The sequence below is a fragment of the Notolepis coatsorum genome (genome assembly GCF_963971535.1).
Source record: "Notolepis coatsorum genome assembly, chromosome: 15".
Classification (NCBI taxonomy): Eukaryota; Metazoa; Chordata; class Actinopteri; order Aulopiformes; family Paralepididae; genus Notolepis; species Notolepis coatsorum.
In genome coordinates this window covers 52,420,952-52,444,087 of record NC_140179.1, presented here as the reverse complement: position 1 = coordinate 52,444,087, position 23,136 = coordinate 52,420,952, and the positions used below count along the sequence as shown (strand labels likewise).

The 23,136-nt window shown below is 42.1% G+C and overlaps 1 protein-coding gene across 2 annotated transcripts in view; it reads left to right on the top strand.

Moving 5' to 3' along the window:
* Positions 1-23,136, top strand: part of arhgap27 (Rho GTPase activating protein 27) — a 101,880-nt gene that overhangs the window by 43,290 nt on the left and 35,454 nt on the right. For both annotated transcript variants that reach the window (XM_084331136.1, XM_084331135.1), the window contains exons 2-4: positions 16,937-17,425; positions 18,844-19,086; positions 20,371-20,451. In XM_084331136.1, coding sequence (XP_084187262.1) covers positions 17,156-17,425; positions 18,844-19,086; positions 20,371-20,451 — 594 coding nt within the window. In that variant the 5' untranslated portion in view covers positions 16,937-17,155. The remainder of the gene's footprint in view (positions 1-16,936; positions 17,426-18,843; positions 19,087-20,370; positions 20,452-23,136) is intronic.

The following is a 23,136-nucleotide window of genomic DNA, read 5'->3' as shown; positions in this document are numbered from 1 at the left end:
ATAAAATATTATAACTATTATTATAATTTTAATTTTTTTGCATTTGACTATGAGGTTGGCAGTCGACTACGGCTCCTTTCGATCGATTAGTCGACTATTCGACTAGTTGGGGTCAGCCCTACTAGAGAGTAACGAACACAACCGGGAGAGCAGGACGATCGCTGCCTCTGTTCAAAACACAGTGCCTGATGCACACAGTGCAACATCCCCTGAGACACTCTGCTTACATTGCATTTCTAGTTGAGCTTCGGGGTAATGAAGAGAAACCGACATGTCCAGTACTTAGGAACATGATGCCATACAGTTGTGTTCCTCTTCAAATGGATACTTCAGATTTTTGAAACCCTACACCTAAGTCTGATCAGTAGGAGTCCTTTCTCAGCGCAATCCAAGCTGTTCCCCGTACATCCTCATTCTAGCTCCGGCTAGTTAGCCACAAACCAATGCAAAGTCAATGGGGTCAAAGCTCCTGTCTATACAAGCTGACCGAGGCCGACTGAAATCGACTCTACAGTGTAACACAGAGAGCGTCGGTCAGCAAGTACAGACGGGAGCTTGATGGCAATAATTTGTGGTTAACTAACCAGAGCTGGTATGAGGAACAGCTTGGAATGTACTGAGAAAGGATCAACATCATTGGTAAGTAAGAAATACTAGTACATCTTGGTGTTTGTTTATATTTGTGTTGGCCTTAACACTTTGATTGCCTAAGGCTAAATTCATGATATACCATCCCTTGCCAGCTCTATTTGTCTATGGAGAAGTTCCCCTTCTTTGCAGGGCTATAACTTTTTAAATTCTATTGCTAAATTGCTATTATTAGGGCCCATTCAATGTCCTATATGTATTGTTCAGGGTGTATGAACGTTAAACTTTTTCATTCACATATTCATACTAAAATATGATCTAAAGTATAAGTATGTTTTCATCTCTTTCTGCAGCTTTCTCCAGAACGTGATTTATAGCCCCAAATGCATTATATTGATGATCAAATACAGTTTGATAGCAATCGGCGCGATATAAAAAAATCCAACTGGACGGACTTCTGGAAGTTACTACATGTCATCTGATGTTGACCGGATGGGCGAGGGGGCGTTTATAATTCCGTGGGCAGCGTTATACCATTCATCTAATGTGGGTCAAATGTTCATCATAGCAGTTAGTGTCGAACACGGTAATATTACACGCTAAAACTCACCCCAGTCTCCGCGGGCCGTTGGGCGATCAGCGTGGGGTAGACAGTTTTCCATTATGGGATGTCGAAATACCCGGTCCATTTCCAGGTTGTATAATACTATATACGTCCAAATCATGTTGTTTATCGAGTTATTTGCAACCGATCGATGTCCAGTGTATCAAGATGGAGTCCCGGGACCTATAGCGAGTGCCGGGAAGTAATATGGGTGATCAGCACTTCATCCACATAACTTCCTGTTTGGCGCTTCTGCCGATCGGCCACCAGATGGCGCTCTTGAACCGCTAGAGGATTGAGAGGAGCTCAGAACTGTGTGTGAAGGCTGCGGATGGAAAATATGATTCCGATCACAGATTTTTGAAATATTGATATTAAAGACGAGTTACGGCGTCCTCGGCAACTTGAGCATGGCGGGGAAGGACGCCTAAACACGTTTTCGGCACTTAAAGTGTTAACCAGGCAAATATTTGTATGAGGGTTTGTTTGGTTTTCTGGTAAGGCTGAGACCACTTATCGAGTTATCGAGTTATCGATAAGTGGCGTAACTTTAGGGCTGTCTTAAATACTTCGAAGCTTTGAAGCTTCGTTCGATGGGCATGGGATTCGAATATGAAAATAAAATTCGAATATATTAAAAAAATATATATATTTAAAAAAAATTATATTTATTTTTTTATTTTTTGTGTGTGTGCAAAATCAACTCTGCCTCTCTTTGTTAATTACAACAAGCAATGCTGTTTGTTATTTAAGATGAGGTTGGACTCGGCACTGACAGATTTGTGTTCATTGTGCTGCTTTTATAAAGCCTCAAAGGACGGCTTACAATATTTCATGAAAGCAAAGTGTTTCGTTTGTCTAAGATTTAAAAATGTTTAAACTTTACAGCACTGACAAAGTTGAACAAAGTTCCACAACATAAATATTTTTTTAAATAAATAATAAAGACAATTTATTATTATTATATATTTTTTTTATCTCGAAGCTTCAAATTAAAATCGAATCTTGGCCCCGAAGCTTCGAATTCCAAAAAAAAATTAGAAGGTCAGCCCTACGTAACTTATAGATTTTTTTTGCATAAAAAGAAAAAAACATTTATTTAACGTTAGTTTGTGTGTGTGTGTCGTGGGCCAACTACAGCATCGCAAAAACTACAGTGAGTGCACGTGGCAAAAAATTATATATATTTTTCTTTTAGTATTTAAAACTTATTTATTTTTTATTTTTACATGCAAAATGATAATTAAAAATAAATCTATATTTATCGAAAAAAAATTCCCGATTTATCGATTCTTTCAAATGGCATATCGTCTCAGCGTTGGTTTCTGGGTAAGATCCCCTGTAGGAAACTCTCCAGCAAGGGCGTTCCTATCCAACTCAACCAACAACAAATGTTATACTAGACCTTATTCTGCAACTAGTGTTTGAAATGTATTTTGAGCAACATAATACAGTGTTTCCTCTGTAATAGTTTAGTAGTAGTGGTGGCAGGGGGTAATGTTAGGGGCTGGGTGATATGGCCTCTAAATGATATCGCTATATTTTTTGGCTATGTCACGATACACGATATATATCGCGATATTTTTACATTTCCTCTAAAGCGCTTAAAAATTATTGATTGAAAATATATTTAACCCTTTGATGCATACAGTTACGCCAACATGATGATTATAATAGTCCCTGCAACATATGTCTGCATTAAACCATGAAGATGCTTTCAAAAATTATTAAATTAAAAGTTTAAAAAAATCCAAAAGAGTACTCTACTGACACTAATACAGAAACAAATGTATTAACATCTAAGACAATTTATATAAAAACTCTTGGGTGCCTAAGGCTACGTTTAGACGGAGAGAGTCTGAACAGAAACCGCAAAAGTCGTCTTGCGGTCTCACTTTTAATTTTGCGTTTAGACTAGCGTTTTGAGATGGAATTCTGCGTGCAGACGACACTGTAAAGACTCGAGACGACGGAGCCCCACTGTCACACGATTGGCGCATATGTCACATGACGTGCTGTGAAGACCTGCCCTACTCTGCCTCTGATTCGCAGACTGGGTGGGGAATGTGATTGGACCAAAGCAGAGTCACTCACAGACAGTGGGTCCAGTACTAATAGTTGTGATAGCCGCGGGACAGATTCTTGTGTATTTAAAAGTACTGCCAATGTAGCCTTCAGGTGATCACCATGGATAGAATCAGACATGCTTTGTTTACGCTTCTAGGCTACTGGCGCATGCCTGTGATGTACAGTAAGCAGTACGCGACGAGAGCCTTGAGAACCCTTTCGTCATCGTTTTATGCGGTTTGACAGTTTAGATGATAGTGCAAAGGTTTATCGTTTCTAGGAATTTCACCCTGGAAGGTGGTCTCACTTTTTTACGGTTTCACCCCGTAAAAACGCCGTTTCCGTATAAACGAAAGGCACATCCGAATTTTTTTTTTGCGGATTCACCTGCTAGCGTTTCCGTCTAAACAGGGCCTAAGAGACTATTGCACAGTACTGTGTTTTCGATCCACTTTAGCCAAAAATACACAGACACACACACACACACACACACACACACACACACACACACACACACACACACACACACACACACACACATATAATTATATACACACACTACTGTGAGAAAATAATCATATTCTTTATTATCAGCAATGTTATAACATCCTACTGGTAAACAAAACACTGTAAAGGTGTTTGTGCATCATGTGTATTAAATATATATACTATATTTACTTTTTAATTGCATGAAACATTATGAAGTATTCTCTTATGCCGCTTTTCCACTGTCTGCATGTTGATATTAGTGTTGGTTCTGTTGATATTAGTGTTGGTTCTGTTGATATTAATGTTGGTTCTGTTGATATTAGTGTTGGTTCTGTTGATATTAATGTTGGTTCTGTTGATCTTAGTGTTGGTTCTGTTGATATTAATGTTGGTTCTGCTGATATTAGTGTTGGTTCTGTTGATATTAGTGTTGGTTCTGTTGATACTAGTGTTGGTTCTGTTAATATTAGTGTTGGTTCTGTTAATATTAGTGTTGGTTCTGTTGTTATTAGTGTTGGTTCTGTTGTCCTTAGTGTTGGTTCTGTTGATCTTAGTGTTGGTTCTGTTGCTCATAGTGTTGATTTGTTGATTCTAATGTAGAGTGTAGCACTAAACTATTCATATTTGGACATGAAAGTGATGAAAGCACTACTCCTTAACACCGATTGTTAGTGTTTTTGAAGGGGAAGTTAGTCTAATTTATAATGTTTTATTAATGTCTCATTGTATCTAGCAGTGGTGGTGGTGGTCATGTTGTGGTGAGCCACCTTGTTGAGGAAACACCTTACAGTGGAATAACTCTTGGAATAGTGGGGGCCTTGTTTTTCGTTTTTAATTTAGGGTAGGGTGTTTTTCCTGTGTGGTTTTTAATTTAGGGTAGAGTGTTTTTCCTGTGTGGCTTTTAATTTAGGGTAGAGTGTTTTTCCTGTGTGGCTTTTAATTTAGGGTAGAGTGTTTTTCCTGTGTGGTTTTTAATTTAGGGTAGAGTGTAGTTTTTAGTTTAGGGTAGAGTGTTTTTCCTGTGTAGTTTTTAATTTAGGTTAGAGTGTAGTTTTTAGTTTAGGGTAGAGTGTTTTTCCTGTGTAGTTTTTGTCACAAACAAATGTCTAATAATAACACAAATACCTGGACCGGGTCATTGTGAACCCAACCCGCCCAGTAAGTGCATTTATCCCCGCAGGAATAAACAAAATGTTTTCCAAAAGTAAATGATATTTATTATTTCAACAAGGGGAATGAAACCCACAACAACACACAATCAGGGATACGGTAGGGGAGAACAAACAGGGATGTACAATAAGACAAACAACACTAAGTAAACACAAATTATCAATGTGTCACAGGACACAAGCCACTTACAGGTACATGGTAGACACTGGTTGAACCAACCAGCACAACAAATAAGGCTATTCAATAAACACGTGTGAACTTCACAGTTCACACCAGCCCACACAATAGTGGCAAATAAGGCCAACACGATATCTCATCCACACAATAGTGGAAATAAATAAGTCAACACAGTAATCCACTCAATAGTGGCAAAATGGCAACCCCACAATCCACTCCGGTCAGTGGCAATGTAGATAAGGCGCCTTGAATGTGTGCATGATTCCAGGTTTTATCCACCCGCCCCTTAATGAGCTGTTGTCATCATTGGGCAATCAGCCACTCTACATGAGTGTTTTTCCTGTGTGATTTTTAGTGTAGGGTAGGTTGTTTTTCCTGTATGCTTTTTAGTGTAGGAGGTCAGTCGGGGTAAACAGCTTTCCAGTGGCCAGGGGCATTCCACCTTCGTCAACTTTGAGATCAATGATGCAACTCTCTCATTTCCTCTATCTGGTTTGAGTTTTTTTTATAGTCTGGTCTATTTTTGGGGTCAGTTGTCTGGTCCTGGATGGATTGATTGCCTCAATTGTGATAATAGGATCAATAATGAGGCAGACGAAAATTGACCTGTGTTGTTTTCACAGAAATGTGATGGAGAGAGACATTCTAATGTTGAGACACCATACAAACAAGATATACAGACAGACAGACAGACAGACAGACAGACAGACAGACAGACGAGACAGACGCATGATTGAGATCCTGGGGAGAAGTGAACTGCAGTGTGAGAGACAGTAGTATCTTTGTCTCTCACTCTTTCTCTCGCTCTTTCTCTCTCTCTCTCTCTCTCTCTCTCTCTCTCTCTCTCTCTCTCTCTCTCTCTCTCTCTCTCTCTCTCTCTCTCGTCCCTCCCTCCCTGTGGCATAAATACACCATCCCCAGATGGTAGAGTGCAGTGTGAGAGAGGCAGTAGTTTCTCTCTTTCTGTCTCTCGCTCTTTCTGTCTTTGTCTCTCTCTCTCTCTGTTTCTCTCTCTTTCTGTCTCTCTATTTCTCAGTCTCTCGCTCTTTCTCTCTCTCTCTGTTTCTCTCTCTCTGTTTCTCTCTCTCTGTTTCTCTCTCTCTCTCTCTCTCTCTCTCTCTCTCTCTCTCTCTCTCTCTCTCTCTCTCTCTCTCTCTCTCTCTCTCTCTCTCTCTGTCCCTCCCTGTGGCATAAAGACAGCATACCCAGGCTCCTCTAAACTGGTATTTCCCATGAGTGTGAGAGGGAGGAGGAGGAGGGGTCATTTCAGTGCGACTCGGATGAGATGAGATGATGACTGCATCTTCAAGAAATACAAGATCTTTTTTATATTTTAAAAGGAGAGTGGGCAGTCAGTCCACACTCCTGTCACTTTAACAGAGAAAGTAGGAAGGCTGCAAGGGAGACATATTCTAGACTAGAGGAAACACAGGAGATAAACTTTGGGTTGTGATAGAGTCTGGAGGCTGGGAGGTCGTACTGAAGGTGTATAAGGGATGGATTAGTGTTTATTTTGGGTGGAGGCACGGCCCGGGAGGTCGTACTGAAGGTGTATAAGGGATGGATTTTTACAACACCGTCATCCACAATATATTACATACAAATATACATACTTTTTCGTGTCTTAGGGATGTGGAGGAGGTGGGTGTCCTGGGATGGGGGGGCGGGGTCATGGGTGGGACAGGGGCAGCCAGTTTTACTCTCATTAGTATTCTTCTTTTAACCAAATCGGGTGTCAATCTTTATCTGGTTTCACGGTTAACAAGGGACACGATGGTGCTTTGAGATAGTAGGGAATATGAGGAAGTCAAGTAACAAACAAACACAGATATACACACACATACAGTACACATACTAGGGCTGTTGGAACACATTTCTAAACAAAACATAAACAAATCTCATAAAAAGTCTCCCCCCCCCCCCCCCCCCATTTTCTCCTACTCTCTCTCACTCTGAAATTTCTAAATTTGTTGAAAAACATGTATGAATTTGACAAAACAATAACATTATTATTATCATATGAGGTGAACTGGTTCTTTTTTTGTGCTTTTTAAAGTGTGCCTGTAAAACAAGGCGATAACCGGGTGCATTTTACACCTGCTTTGATGTGGTAATAATATGAATATTCCATAATGGATATAAAAATGTCATCCAAATCTGCCTCATTTCAGCCTATTCATATTATTAGGGACAACTGACACCCCTAACACACACACAGAGGGAACACTATCCTCCCTATACCATGTGTCACTGATACAGTTTTGAACTTTGTACATCCGTACACCTCCGTTTAGGCAGTGAGGGAACGGGACTCTGTGATATGATAACCCTACCGCAAATGCAAGACACCAAAGAGGAGGCAACCAGCTCCATAGTTAGAGGCATGACTCTGTGGTCTATGCTACTTCCTGTATCACTGCGCTCCGGAAGGTCGACACCCTGAGGGAGCGTGGAGTCCTCTCAGAAATGTAATTGATAGAACGGCTATCCCCATTCAAACCTACATTCATGGTGTAGGTTTGAGGTGTTTAGCAGGCTGTGATGTACAGGTGTAGAGACAGAGGTGTTTAGCAGGCTGTGACATACAGGTACAGTATAGAGACAGAGGTGGTTCAGGCTGTGACGTACAGGCATAGAGACAGAGGTGTTTTGGGCTGTGAGTCTGTGACGTACAGGCATAGAGACGGAGGTGTTTCATGCTGTGATAGAGACACTGCTATACAATGCTATATTATACAATCTCAAGTTATACTATACTATTCTTAAAGTGACCTTTCCTTTTGTAAAGTGACCATAAGTGTGAGCGTGTGCAGCATGAGTGTGTGTTTGCTCATGTTAAAGTGGCTGCTAGTGTGTGAGCGTGTACAGTGTGTTAGGCTTGGGCGGTATGACGGTATTACGGTATACCAGGGTATTTAGAAATCCCGACGGTATTGAAAATCAATACTGGCGTCAAAATCACAGATGCGCTTCAGTTTCTATTACAGTGAAACGTAATAACGAGTTTTGAGTGTAGTGCACACACGCGCCAGCAGAGGGCGAGACCAGTCCTCACTAGTGGAGCGAGTGTATCACAACGGTGTTCACGTTTTACGGTAATGTTGCGACAGTGCTGTGAAAATACCGTAAAGCATTGTGACGAGAGTTGGTGTGTGTTGTTGTGGTGCACTGGTGGAGCAAGCAAATAATCCGTCTCTTATTATATGTGAACTAAAGAGTACAAGGTTTACACAACAGCCCCCACCCGCTTTTTTATTGTATTTGTACCGTCCTGTACTATCCGCTGTCAGCTGTTTATCTCTCTCTGTGAGCTTGATTAACTAGCGTTAGCTCACGTTAACTAGCGTTAGCTCTGCGGCTAATCTTAGATTACCCTGAACTAAATCAATGACTAGGTTATAAAGCATTCTAGTAGTTTTCACTGCACATAGAAGTAGCCAAACAGCGGGAGCATTTCGGGAGCATATGACCAAAACCCAGGCAATTTCGAGCCCTTAAGGAATCAAATAGTCCGCCATGGCTAGGCTACACGCTAACGGTGCGGGCTTCTGACTACCATTCTGAGAGCCAACGATGATTTGTTTACTTGGTAACACGGGTTGCCCCCCCCCCCCCCCCCCCCCGCTGATGAAAATGAAAGTCATGCCGTCAAATACCGTATACCGGGGTATTATGTCATCAAGGTATGACGTGTGAAAAAAATGATACCGCCCAAGTAGGGCTGGGCGATATAACGATAACGATAAATATTGCGATATATTTTAATAATCGATATCGAATATCGGAAAAAAATTATATCTAAAAATCGTTTTTTTTTTTTTTTTTTTTAATTATATATATATATATATATATATATATATATTTTTTTTTTTTTTTTGTGACCTGCAACAGGGCAGTTTTAAAACCAGAGACAGTGGACAGACTTGTCTTTCTTGCCTGCAACTTAAAGTAATGGCTTTGCTTGTCCAAATGACAATACTGACCAAATTGAGATTTATTTTTCTCTTGTCCATTTATTTTGTTTGCTTTCTAATTTAAAATACAGTTTGAAACAGTCTGTACACAGTAGGCTATGTGTGCTAGCAGAGCTAGACTCCAGTCACGAGTCACGGTGCATATGTGCGGTGGTTTGTCCACCAAAAAAGCGCCAAAAGATCGAAAATAAACTAGCAGAGCCAGAACTGTTCAACTCCCCTGGAGCCACAGCCAGCAGAGAAGCCGGTTTACTTTCGCTTTTAAACCAGCTGCAGCCTGAGAACTGGAGTGTGAGGGGATGTAACACTAAAGATGGCGGCAATGACAAAGAATTGCTGCAAAATAAACATACATCTGTTATTTATTAAAAAAAAGAACAAAAAAAAGGTATACTTATAACAATTTCGATAATTATCGATATCGAGAAATATGATAACATTATCATATCGTTATCGCGATATGATTTTTTGCCATATCGCCCAGCCCTACGCCCAAGCCTACAGTGTGTGTGTCGTGTGTGTGCTCATGTGTGCTTGTGTGTGGAGAGTTCAGTGTTCAAGGCTCTGATGGCCTGGGGGAAGAAGCTGAGCCGAAGTCCCTCTGTCCTAGTAGCTGGTGTCCGCAGGCGTCTGCCCGACCGCAGCAGCATGAACAGGCTGTTGTTGGGGTGGTGAGGGTCTTTCATTATTCTGCAGGCTCTGGATAGAGATAGAGATGGAGGTGTTTCAGGCTGTGACGTACAGGTATAGAGACAGAGGTGTTTAGCAGGCTGTGGCGTACAGGTGTAGAGACAGAGGTGTTTCAGGCTGTGACGTACAGGCGTAGAGACGGGTGTTTAGCAGGCAGTGACGTACAGGCGTAGAGACGGAGGTGTTTCAGGCTGTGACGTACAGGTGTAGAGACAGAGGTGTTTCACGCTGTGACGTACATGCGTAGAGACGGATGTTTCAGACTGTGATGTACAGGCGTAGAGACAGGTGTTTCATGCTGTGACGTACAGGTATAGAGACAGAGGTGTTTCAGGCTGTGACTTACCGGTGTAGAGACTATGGATGGGTACCGTTCACATTTGAACCGATACGGTACCGGTACCTGTGAATCGATACAGGTACCCAACGGTACCTTTTTTCTGTACTTTAGTCTAAACATTTGTATCTACGTAGGAGTGTGCACAAGGAAGTAAGGGCCATTCTATGCATTCAAGTTCTGTGATAAATATGACTATTTATTTATTCCTACACACACCCGGCATCATGAGATGGTGTGTGGGTGTCTTAGAATAATAACTTGCATGTTTTTCTGATGATCTCAGACAGTCCTATGGGTATTTATTTAAGAATATCTATAAAGTACTTGCTTATAAAGTAGAGAAACAAAGAGCAGAACTAGAATGAATAGAAATGGGTCGTAATTTCCTTTTTTTTTTATCCACTTTTTCTCCCATTTTTTTATATTTTCTCCCATCCCAATTTCGTATCATCCAATTCAACCCTCCCCTGTCACGAACGCTGTTTCTTGCCTCCCACAAGCCGGCTGCAATGTGGACTAAGTCATACATAGCACAAGTCCCCTCCGGTACTTGAGGTAACAGCAGTCGCATCTTTTCACCTGCGCAGCTCGATCTCTCAGTGGCGAGGAGTAGCGCGTGGGAGGCTCACGCTGCCCCCGACACTTCCTGATTCTACTGCGCAGGCGCACCAACCGACCTGTAGGAGTCGCTGTCCACAACGCCCGATCCCCACCCATCAGTTTCCCACCCCCTAATACGGCCAATGTGTATTAGTATGAACGACCAGCTAAACTGAAAGCAATGTGGAGCGCTGGGCTCGAACAGGCGAGCCCAGCGTCTCCGCATTCGTGGCGAGCGCCTTGCCCACTACGCCACGTAGCCGCCCCAAATGGGTCGTAATTTCCTTTGGCACATCTAGGATGGCCGATGGCTTCCATAGAACTGTTTTCTTTTTCTTTTCTTTTTTCTCTTTTTCTCCGCCTGATTTTATATTTTTCTCCCCATCCCAATTTAGTCATTATGCCAATTCCCCCCCCCCCCCTACCTGGTTGTTGTACGCATGTTCCTCCTACTGGTCGGTACAAGGGAACCCTGAAGTCCACCACATGCTTCCTCCGACACATGTGGAGACAGCCAGTGGCTCTTTTTTCACCTGGCAGCAAGGACTCTCATTGGTGAAGCGTAACGCGTGGGAGATCACGCTGCCTTCACCATTTCCTGCCTTTCGCTGAGCAGGCGCCCAGACCTGACCTGTAGGCGTCGCTGTCCACAATGCCAGATTACCACCTACGACTTCCCTCCCCCTAACTCAGCCAAACGAGTTAGTATGGCGACCGGCCCAAGCCGCAGGGCAATGCTGACTCCGGGAGTCGAGACCACAGCCTCTTGCATTGGTGACGAGCGCAATCTCTGCTACGCCACCCGACCGCGGCTTCCATAGAACTGTGACACTGTTGTCAAGGCAGAATTAATTTGCAGTGTCTAAAACCTTTATTGTCAGCATTTCTTCTGAAAATGAGCATTGTCTCACAAATGGAAAGTTCTAATGTTCAACACAACCGACACTGAAATGTTCCACCCAAATGATTCCATTGCCATGGTAATGGATCCACTCTCTCATGCACCAGATCCATTTATTAAAATGGTAATAAATGGCTCTGTCACGCACACCATACCAACTACTGATTTCCATCATGGCATTATCAAAGATTCTATGGCAGCTACTAGGCCTGAACACATGCCAGACCCTGGGAACACAACGCAAGCTAGCTCTGTCTCTCCTACTGTAGCTTGCATAGCATTGGAACATTACGCATCAAGATAGCTCTAGCTTGCGTAGCATTGGAACATTACATTACATTTACATTTAGTCATTTAGCTGACGCTTTTATCCAAAGCGACTTACAAGTTGTGTATGACAAGTCATCAGGAAGGGCACAACTCTATCAGCTGAGTAACAATGTTCATCAAAGTGTTGAGTGCTACAGTGTAGGTTAGTTTATTAGGACAAGTGCATGACAGTAAGGTTAGTTAGGGTTAGATCTTTTCTTTCTTTTATTTATTTTTTATTCAGATAATGGTTGAAGAAGTGCGTCTTTAGTCGACGGCGAAAGATTGGACGGGTTTCGGCTGTCCTAACTGGGGTGGGTAGTTCATTCCACCATTGTGGGGCAAGGACTGAGAATAGGCGACTTCTCTTTGATGACCCTCCCGGAGCTTGGATAGGAACATTACACATCAAGATAGCTCTAGCTTGCGTAGCATTGGAACATTACACATCAAGATAGCTCTAGCTTGTGTAGCATTGGAACATTACACATCAAGATAGCTCTAGTTTGCGTAGCATTGGAACATTACGCATCAAGATAGCTCTAGCTTGCATAGCATTCCTTGGGTTGGGCTATATGGGAGACATTATAGGTGTACCAGCAAATAGATTTGAATGGGAATGGCTGGTCTATCAATTAGAATTCTATGGAAACAATATTCTAATTGTCGTTGGCAGACAGAACCCAGAGTTGATGATGATTGGAGGCCGCTAAAGTTTATTTGAGCTTTAACATCTAAATGTGCTTTTTTTGCGTTCATAGTTATTCTTTGTATTCTCATGACGTGTCATGCCAACCAATATGGCGAAATGCCACAGCTCATTGGCCACAGTTGTCGTTTAACGATAATCAACTGCTATTTTGGTACCATGATGATGTCTCCGATAGAATACTATGATACAAAACCAAAATGCACTCATATTGCTGTAAGTTCCTCTACTATGAATATGAAACAAAAATGCACTTATATTGTTGTAAGTTCCTCTACTATGAATATGAAACCAAAATGCACTCATATTGCTGTAAGTTCCTCTACTATGAATATTAAACAAAAATGCACTTATATTGTTGTAAGTGCCTCTACTATGAATATGAAAACAAAACGCAATGTAAGTTCCTCCTGGATATTGTCACACGATGTCATTCTCCACAATGTGTCTACAATATCATTTGGACCTCGAGGGACCATTATAGGAAAACCGCATTTCCAGCAGTTGGGTTGGCTACCCCTGAAGTCCATAATGTATAACAACAGAGCACCAGAGTACCTCAAAGACCACTTCCAGAGGAGCGGTGACATGGTCACCACACTAGAGCTAGCATTTGTGACCTGTGCTGGTGTAACACCAACATGGTCCTCACACTAGAGCTAGCATTGTGACCTGCCCTGGTGTAACACCAACATGGTCACCACACTAGAGCTAGCATTTGTGACCTGCCCTGGTGTACATGTAACACCAACATGGTCACCACACTAGAGCTAGCATTGTGACCAGGGCCCTCATTCATCAACGTGTGCGTAGAACATGTTCTATTTCCACACGTAAGCACAGAATTTAGAATGAGTGTACGCACAGGGAAGTCGGGATTCATCACACGTGCGTACGCAGGTTCTACGCACACCTGTCATGATGAATATGACTTTGATCCTACGTTTGAGCTCGTGCACTGTTTTAAGTATTTGCATACCAGAAACGCCCCGATTAACCATATACGGTAATGGAATACACCCATGAAATGTGGAAAAATGGACTAAGCCGAGGGAAGCGTGTCATGAGACAGGCTGACAGACGTGTACACTTACGGTGATGTCGGATATGATATCTATTAACCATTGCTGCCTGGGCAGCGCAAACACTAATAAATACCGCGCTGGAATATGACTGCCTTTTCCCGTGTTGTTTGATTAATACCCAGGGATTAAAGTTCTCCTCAATTTTATTCCAAATCGCGATGGATCTCCCGTCAATTCTCTACCTGCTGCATATGATTTCTAGAGGCATACTACAATCTATTTTGATGTCAGTATTGGGTAGCCTATATAAACAATAATACGAGAGCATATACAAGAACAATGAATCTTACTGCCATGTATGATGTAGCAGATACGCCATGTGTAGCCTGCCTATATGTGATCAATACAAACATGAACTTGAATTCCATCATGTCTGTGTGCGGGTCACTGCGGGAACTCACAAGGCTGTTGTCACAATGTAAATAAGAACGTGCACTGAAAAGTTACAGTATGTAGTTGGTTGATTATTTGTATGACAGTCAGTAAACCCTTGCAAAAAGTATCCGTTTTATTTAATGATTTGAAAACATTCAGCATCGCCTTCCTCCCGGCATCCAGCAATAACATGTATCAGGCAAATGCGCATTGCAACATTGACTGAGTGGAATCCCTTTCTATTCACATATCTGCATTTGTGATGGAGCTTTGACAGCTAATTGGGACAGAGCACACGGTCATCCCTGGTCAAGAGAGATGTCTATGATTTTTTCTTCTACTGACTTGAGTATGATTTTTATGAACAATTTGCAGTGTAAGGTTCACATAATTAAAACAAAATTATCAACAATCCATCAGGATAAGTGGAAGGTGGAGATTTTGAAAAAACCTAAACTTAGAAAATATATTGCAATTAAAAATGAGTATTTTACTGAACCTTATGTAATGTTAAACTTAAAGAGAAGACGGAGGTCTCTGTGTGCCCAGTTGAGGTCTGGCTGTGGAAGTGGGTAGATTCCAGGGTAAACCTGAGGAGGAGCGGTTGTGTGTTCTGTGTGATCTGGGAGTGGTGGAGGATGAATATCATTTTGTTTTTTATTGCCCTTTGTACACCACTTTGAGGAGGGCTTTATTTGAAAAAATTCAAATTGTAAACCCAGATTTGTTTTGGCAGTCTGAGAGCTGTATGTTGAGTTGTTTTTTTGTGGAGGACATCTTCGGTTTTGCAGGATTTTTGGAGAAGGCATGGCACCTGAGACAAAACACACTGTATCCTATATAATTGTATTTGAATTCACCTTGTTTTTCTGTTTATTTACATTGAGTACAGCTTGTGTTATATTACGTTTTATTGTATTTTCTTGTATTTTTCTTTTTTTTATGGCCATCTTGGTCTATGTCATTTGTTAAGTAATTGGTAAAGTATATTATTATATACTTATTGTTATGGGTATGTAAGACACGAAAATAAAAAAATATCAAATCAAAATCAAATCAAATCGCTACAGTAAGTCAGTAACAGTCTATTGCTCGATCCATCTCCAATATCACGATGGACCGTGCCGGTGGCAAAGACCCGAGGGTGGAGAGGATCTTGAATGAATTCCATCATCATATATATATGTTGTGTGTCTGTCCAATATGTTTGTTACTTTGTTATTCCCCCCCCCCTATCTATGTAAAGCGACCTTGGGTCTCTTGAAAGGCGCTATATAAAATGAAGCTATTATTATTATTGTTATTATTATTATCATCACATCTGTGCGGGAGCTCACAAATAGACTGTTAGTCTCAGTGAAGTTTCAACAGAGGTCATCTATTCTAACCAACAAATTGAAGTAGAAAGCATTTCGTGACCAATCTTATTTGGAAACATGACACACAAAATAATTTGCTTTTTATTTGAAACAATATCTAATCGCGTTTGGAGGTTGGTGTTTTGCGTCTGCCCCCCCCGTGCCAAACAAGCAGGCCAAGCTCTTGTTCGCGTGTGAGCCCGTTATAATTACACTACTGTCGCTATTTTACAATGAACTATAATGAATTACGGGTCATACAGAAGTTGAACACTAATGCACGGAAGCTTATTTCCGCCTTGAAACTAATGCAGAACTGAGGAGTGCTTATGCGTAGTAACGATATTCTACCACTGGGCGTCAGCTAAGTGTGCTCTGACCTGTGCGTAGACGTAAGCACGGAGTCAAGTTCAAGTTGAAATTGATGAATCCCACTCTTTGCTTAGAAATGATCGTACGCACAGGGTAAGCACAAATCTGTGCGTAGAACACGTTGATGAATGAGGGCCCTGGTGTAACACCAACATGGTCCTCACACTAGAGCTAGCATTGTGACCTGCCCTGGTGTAACACCAACATGGTCACCACACTAGAGCTAGCATTGTGACCTGTGCTGCCCTGGTGTAACACCAACATGGTCACCACTAGAGCTAGCATTGTGAACTGACCTGGTGTAACACCAACATGGTCACCACTAGAGCTAGCATTGTGACCTGGTTTAACACCAACATGGTCACCACTAGAGCTAGCATTGTGACCTGGTGTAACACCAACATGGTCACCACTAGAGCTAGCATTGTGAACTGACCTGGTGTAACACCAACATGGTCACCACACTAGAGCTAGCATTGTGAACTGACCTGGTGTAACACCAACATGGTCACCACTAGAGATAGCATTGTGACCTGTGCTGGTTTAACACCAACATGGTCACCACACTAGAGAACCAACATGGTCAAAATACCTTTGCATACAGTATAAAAGAACACAGCTAATCAACACCTTAAAAAAAAATTAAACGAATAATAATAATGATGAAATAAAATAAAAGCCCTGGCTGATGGAGAATGTAGAAACATAGAAGCGGTAGCTCTAACACATTAGTTTGAGTAGTATTTGAAATGCAGGTATTATTGTCATAGGTGACTATGTCTTTTTAAGATGTTTTCATGTAAATATCTGTATGTGTATTGTATTGTCCCAGTAACAGCAAGGACCATGGAGGAAATAAGTCTGGGACTTTATCATGTTATCCTTGACACTGAATGAAAGTTGTTAGTTATAACTCATGCTTTTGTCAAATAAACTAAACTAAACCAACAGTCTCCCATTCGCTGTCATGGTCGTTTTATCTTTGGAAGAGACTCTTTTCATGCTCACAAAGACTGAACTGTGCAAGACCATAGGAATAACATAGATGAATTCTGTTTTGGTTTTCCCTCTGAAAAATATCCCAGACATCGTTTGACATCTGGCTTCACGTTTGTTTCTCCCAACCAGGTGGAACATGAGAGTGTCCGGTCCTCCATCTACGTGAACGTCGCCCAGCTCCGCCAGAGCATCTCCTCCTCGCCTCCGTCGGCCCCCTCGTCCTCCTCTCCTTCCTACCCGGAGCTTGAGGGATGGGAGGTGCATATTGACCGGGAGAGCGGCCAGGAGTACTACCACCACACCACCACGGGGCACACCACCTGGGACAACCCCCTGCTAGACGCCCTCATGGACCCCGAGGCCTCCGACGAGCCGGGCTCCCCGTCGCCGCCCCCGTCCCCTGTCCTGTCCCGGTCCCCCACCCCCAGCCCCTCCCCCCTGCCGCCACCGCCTGTGTGGTCGTCCGACTGGGAGAGGTTGGAGGACGCGACCAGCGGTCGCGTCTACTTCTACAACCCTGCTACCGGGGACACGTCCTGGGAGCCCCCCGAGGAGCTGAGCCCGTACCCCCGATTCATGGAGCCTCCGGGTGGACGCCAGCCCCGGGAGGACGGGCCGGTAAGGGCTGCTCTAGCTGCTCCACTTAGCCGGTCTCTCTTGGCCTCCTGTTTTAGCTCCCCCCCCCCCCCCCCCCCTCCCTCTCCCCCAGGAGAGAGCTTTAAATATCCATGTGCTTTTAATGGAATGAAGCACCTACATAGAGGGCCTGGACTCTTTCTTATCAGGCCGGGAAAGCTAGTGGTATTGTCTTTAGAAGACATTAAAGAGACATTGGTCCTTAGTCTGCATTTATGAATGAACAATGGGATTGAGCTTGTGAGTTATGGTTGTGATTTGTGAGGTATGATTGTGATTTGTGAGTTATGATTGTGATTTGTGAGTTATGATTTATTTGTTCGTTATGAATGTGATTTGGGAGTTATTATTGAGATTTGTGCGTTATGATTGTGAGTTATGATTGATTTGTGAGTTATGATTGTGATTTATGATTGTGAGTAATGATTGTGATTTGTGAGTTATGATTGGGAGTTATGATTATGATTTGTGAGTTACGATTGTGATTTGTGAGTTACGATTGTGATTTGTGAGTTACGATTGTGATTTGTGAGTTATGATTGTGATTTGTGAGTTATGATTGTGATTTGGGAGTTTATGATAAAACTAAGCATGTATCACAGCTCATATTACAGCACATTCCCCCCAAACTTAAAAAGAAGTTCAAGTTTAATTTATACTTCTGCGTAAACAGAGGGCTCAGAGCCACAGAGGTTGTAGAGAAGACTCGCAGACACATGAAACATGTTGCTCCAAGCACCACAGAGGCCATGGAGCTAATGTTGAGCTTAATAACAATGAAATCACACATGGAGCTAATGTTGAGCTTAATAACAATGAAATCACACAACATAGAATGTGTTTCATCAACAAAACAAAGAATAATCTGGGTCAGAGGAGCAAGACAACTTAACTTTAACACCACTTGTATTATTATCCACTCTTGAAAGATTAATAAGAGGGGGAACGTCATTCTTAATTATTCAAAAAATATTGTCATGCACCTACAGTATAATGCTCGAAACTGCGTAGCTTGATCATTATCCTTGTGACAAAGCTATTTGTAAAGAAATTCAACAAGGGGGCGTTGTGTTTCTCATTTCAACTTGACAGACTTTGAAGGCACATTTTGAAGCTAGCAGCTTCTTTGCTGACTAGAAATGCATTACCATGAATTGGGGGCGTATATGCAAGCTGGTGCACAGAACAGACACATGCACAGGTGCTTCCTCATTCTGAAGTTGTGTGTGTGTGTCTGTGTGTCTGTGTGTCTGTGTCTGTCTGTCTGTCTGTCTGTCTGTCTGTCTGTCTGTCTGTCTGTCTGTCTGTCTGTCTGTCTGTCTGTCTGTCTGTCTGTCTGTCTGTCTGTCTTTCTTTCTTTCTTTCTTTCTTTCTTTCTTTCTTCCTGCTGTGATACACAGCCTCCCCTGCCTGAGGAGGACTACCCAGCAGAGGACTACGCAGCCCCTGACCTAGCAGATGTCATGGAAGAGCTCCTGTCCCCCCTGGCTCCTGCCAGCCTCCCCAAGGACTACAGCTTCAGCCCCGTGACCCGGGCCATCATCCCCAGGGCTAGCCTGGACCGGAGCGTCCCATCTGGCTGGAACCTGAACGTCGACCTGGACGGAACCTGGGTCTTCACCAGCGAACACTCCCAAGAGCAGGTACAGATGAAGCAGAGCCGGGACATGACACTTTTATATATGGACTTCTACCATAGCTACCACTGTAGTACTAATGCAGGATATATACATGATGGAGGACTTCTACCATGACTACTACTGTAGTATTAATGCAGGATATATACATGATGGAGGACTTCATGTATATTCTTTATCGATACTCTTATCGGTTCTTTTAGATTATTATTTAAATAATTTTTTTTACAATTTATTATTTGAACGGCTTAAGGCTATATCTGTACTTGATATTTGTTTGGTGTGTTGCATATTTGAAATAAACTTCAATCAAGTCAAACCCCCCCTCTTAAAAAAACAAAAACCTGTGTTTAACCTGGCCATCTATAAAACATCATGCTAAAACTGTGAAATAAATGTCCTACTCCCCTAAAGAAAGAAATACATAGCAAACATGACTCAGTTATGCAATAGTGCTGCTGCTTTTTATTTAGTTAAAATCTTTTAGTTAATAAGACTAAAAAATTACTACAACGATTTCATGACGGCTTCCTGTCCTCGCCGGAAGTGCGTCGGATACCTACCTTAACGTAAAATTTTCAACAACAGAACAGATTGCTGCTAATTAAACACTTCATGGAAACGGAGTAACGTTAACGCTATGTCGAGTTCATACGTGTAGTGTAGTATGAACTCGGCGAGTCGGCATAACGTTAACGTTAGTCAGTTTCAGTGTTGCTGGATGGTACACTCTATTAGCTCCGTAGCTAACGTAGCTAGCCACGGACAGGCACCTCCCTACCCGTGTATGTGTGAGTGTGAGCGGCTCGCGACAAGTGTGTGTAATGGCTTGCTGCCTCGCTTCTCATGCAGACAGAGAGAGGAGAGATAGTTGGCAACGTTTAAATTCCTCGAAAAAAAAACTCATAATAATAATAATTTCTCAAGTATCGATAGCAGTACCGATAACATCGGAGCTTATTAATACTATATTTTCTAATTTAGTACCGGTTCCCGTTTAGAACCGGGGTCCGGGGGGCAACCCTGAGGACTTCTACCATGACTACCACTGTAGTACTAATGCAGGATATATACATGATGGAGGACTTCTACCATGGCTACCACTGTAGTACTAATGCAGGATAGATGCAGGATGGAGGACTTCTACCATGGCTACCACTGTAGTACTAATGCAGGATAGATGCAGGATATGGGGGCAGTTCCGTGGGACGTTTTTCCAACATTTGTTATTGAAATGTAGAATGATTGTCACGCATTGGTGTTTAATGGGGAATCTGTGTTGTGTGACAGTGGATAAAGTCGTTGGACGAGCACGGTCAGAGCTACTACTACCTGAGAGACGGATCCAGGTCCCTGTGGAGCCTGCCTGAGGTGAGACTGGTTCTGGACGGTGTCATTGGAATATTTGTTGTGCTGTTTGGACTGCAGTTGATTTCCCGCCACAGCGTTTGCTAACATCAACAACTGATAGGAAAGCAATACTTTTATTCTGCACCTTTCTAGAAGCTCTTTTTTTTCTCTTTCATTTTATAAATGATTACTCTACATTAAACTATAGTATAGCACCTTTAAACTATGTATAACATACCAGATTTATAATATCATAATGCAGTGAATTCCATGTAATTGTCCTCATATGATCTCACTGCAAATAGTTATTCCTCTTTTAATACTTTCAGCGCCACGCTATATCTGTGCTGCCGTGGGCCACGCTTTAAAAGATGGTCATTTTCACGGTGCTTCACGATGTTTGCAGAGCTATATCTATATTCTACATTATAGCTATGGAGACAATACTATGGCTCATTTGACAGTCACTATCTCTCGTCCAACATGTAAAAAAGAGTTAATTTTTTCATGTATACGTTCGCGTGTTATCCCGTGGTGAATATTGTATAGTTTGAGAGTGATCCGGGCTAATTCCTGGAAGCTGAGTTATGGAGTGTTATGTGCATTTTGCGAAAGTCGTTCGCGTTGCTCGCCTGGACACGATACTATTTCCAAATCAAAGGTAAATAATAGGTATTATGTTTCATCATGAAGGGGGGGGGGTTGTTTTGTGATGCTCTGATCGTCAGCAACAGCATATGTTTTGGAGTACGTGACATATGATCGTTGCGATCGATGTGAAATCATTGTAGGATTAAAGTAGGATTGATGTCATATAGTCCTTACCTTTGCTAGGAGGTATTCCAAAATGAATATTCCAATTGTCTGATCGCGATTTCCAGTATTGATGTCCATTGGGTCCCTGACATGAAATGGGACAAACTATGCATCAAGTGTGCTGGACGCGTTCCAAGTGGCTCGAATGAAGCATTTCCCTTGCCCGTGTCCCATTTCTCCGCCCGGACCATATAAAATGTAACACACAGTGTGAAATAAGGTTTCAAAGGGTAACGTCACGGTGACCAAATGCGTCCACATTTTTATAGGATTCTATCACATTTTCATAACAATAGCGAATATAACTTACCCTGTGCCATTTTCATTGAGGTTTCTTACAAATTAACGATGTTTTATTTGTCCTTTATATTTTAAACAAATTACAAATTACAAATTTTAAATTGTACCATTTATGTTTCCCTTTAGACAACAAACATAATGCTAATGATGCACTTTTGTTAAGATAATTAGGTGACCATTCTCGGTCACTGTACTGAGGTCGCATTAATAGTTTAACGCTCCCGTGTTCAGATCGCGTTTTTCCTCACCTTTAATCCGGTGCTGACCTGTGAACTAAGGTGACAAAGGTCTTGGGACTTGTAGTCATTTAGTTTTGACATACCATTTTCACCTTTTAAACCAATGCTGCCATCTACTGACAACAGAAAGATAGTGTACATAACGTTAGACCCCCGTCGCCCAAAACACATTCTAGAGATTCCCACTTCTTACTGGTAACATACGTTCATATCTAATAGTCTTTGGATGACTAAATATAGATGAATACTCGTGGAATTTGATATATATACTCTAAAATAAGTATTATTTCACATCACCTACCTTTCGACGTCAAAATCCGACTGGGCTTTGAGTAAAACCCCAGAATGCCACGCGTGGCCGAATTTGATAGGTTGGTTCTGAGTGGACGATAATGGTTTACGTTCCGTTAGGCGATTCGGCCGGCATTGCAATCTCGAGGTCTCAGAATGAGTCCCAATGATACACCGAGGTGGTCATTAGACAGTAACATTAACATGGTCATTAGACAGTAACTATCTTCCGTTCAAGATGCAAAAAAGAATAAAAATGTTCATGAATATGTTCACACGTTATTCCGTGATGAATATGAGTATAATTTCAGAATGATCCGGGCTAATTCCTGGGAGGCTGGCTATAGGGCACAACGTGAATTCTACTAAATCCATTGGCACTTCGTCCCTGGACACGCTATTATTTTCAAATCAAATGCATATGATAGGCATTATGTTTCATCATGAATGCATGAAAGGGGGGGGGGTGGTTTCTGATTAATTGATTGCCAATAACGGCATTCGTTACCACAACACATGCCATGCACAATCAAGCTGAAATTGACGTCAGATTGTCCTTATCTGTAGTCAGTGGTATTCCAAAAATAATATTCCAATTATTTGATCGCCATCTGGTCCATCCTATGCCCATCTGGTCCATGACATAACCCACCACAACATATGGATCGGGGGTCCCGAAAACGATTCAATGCGATCGAGTGAAGCCCTAGGTTTCCCATTACTAGAAAAGTCCGTCCGGAGACATTTGAGTGTTACACCCGGTCTGGAACAGGGTTTACTGCACTCTCGATACTGCCTACTAGCAGGGTCTGGCCGGTACTGCACCCTGACATTGAATAGGATATTAAAATCGAAAAAAGGGAAAACGATCGTTACCCGTTGGCGCCCAATAATGTATATATACGTGAATGGCCCCGAAAGTGTTAAGGAACACGCCAACATTATGGGAAATGTGCTCACCGTCTTCTCCAGAGTCAGACAAGAAGATAGATACTAGGGATGGGACTTTCTAGCAAAAGTGCTATTCGAAAATCGCTGTTTCTTAACTCATTCGGGGCCA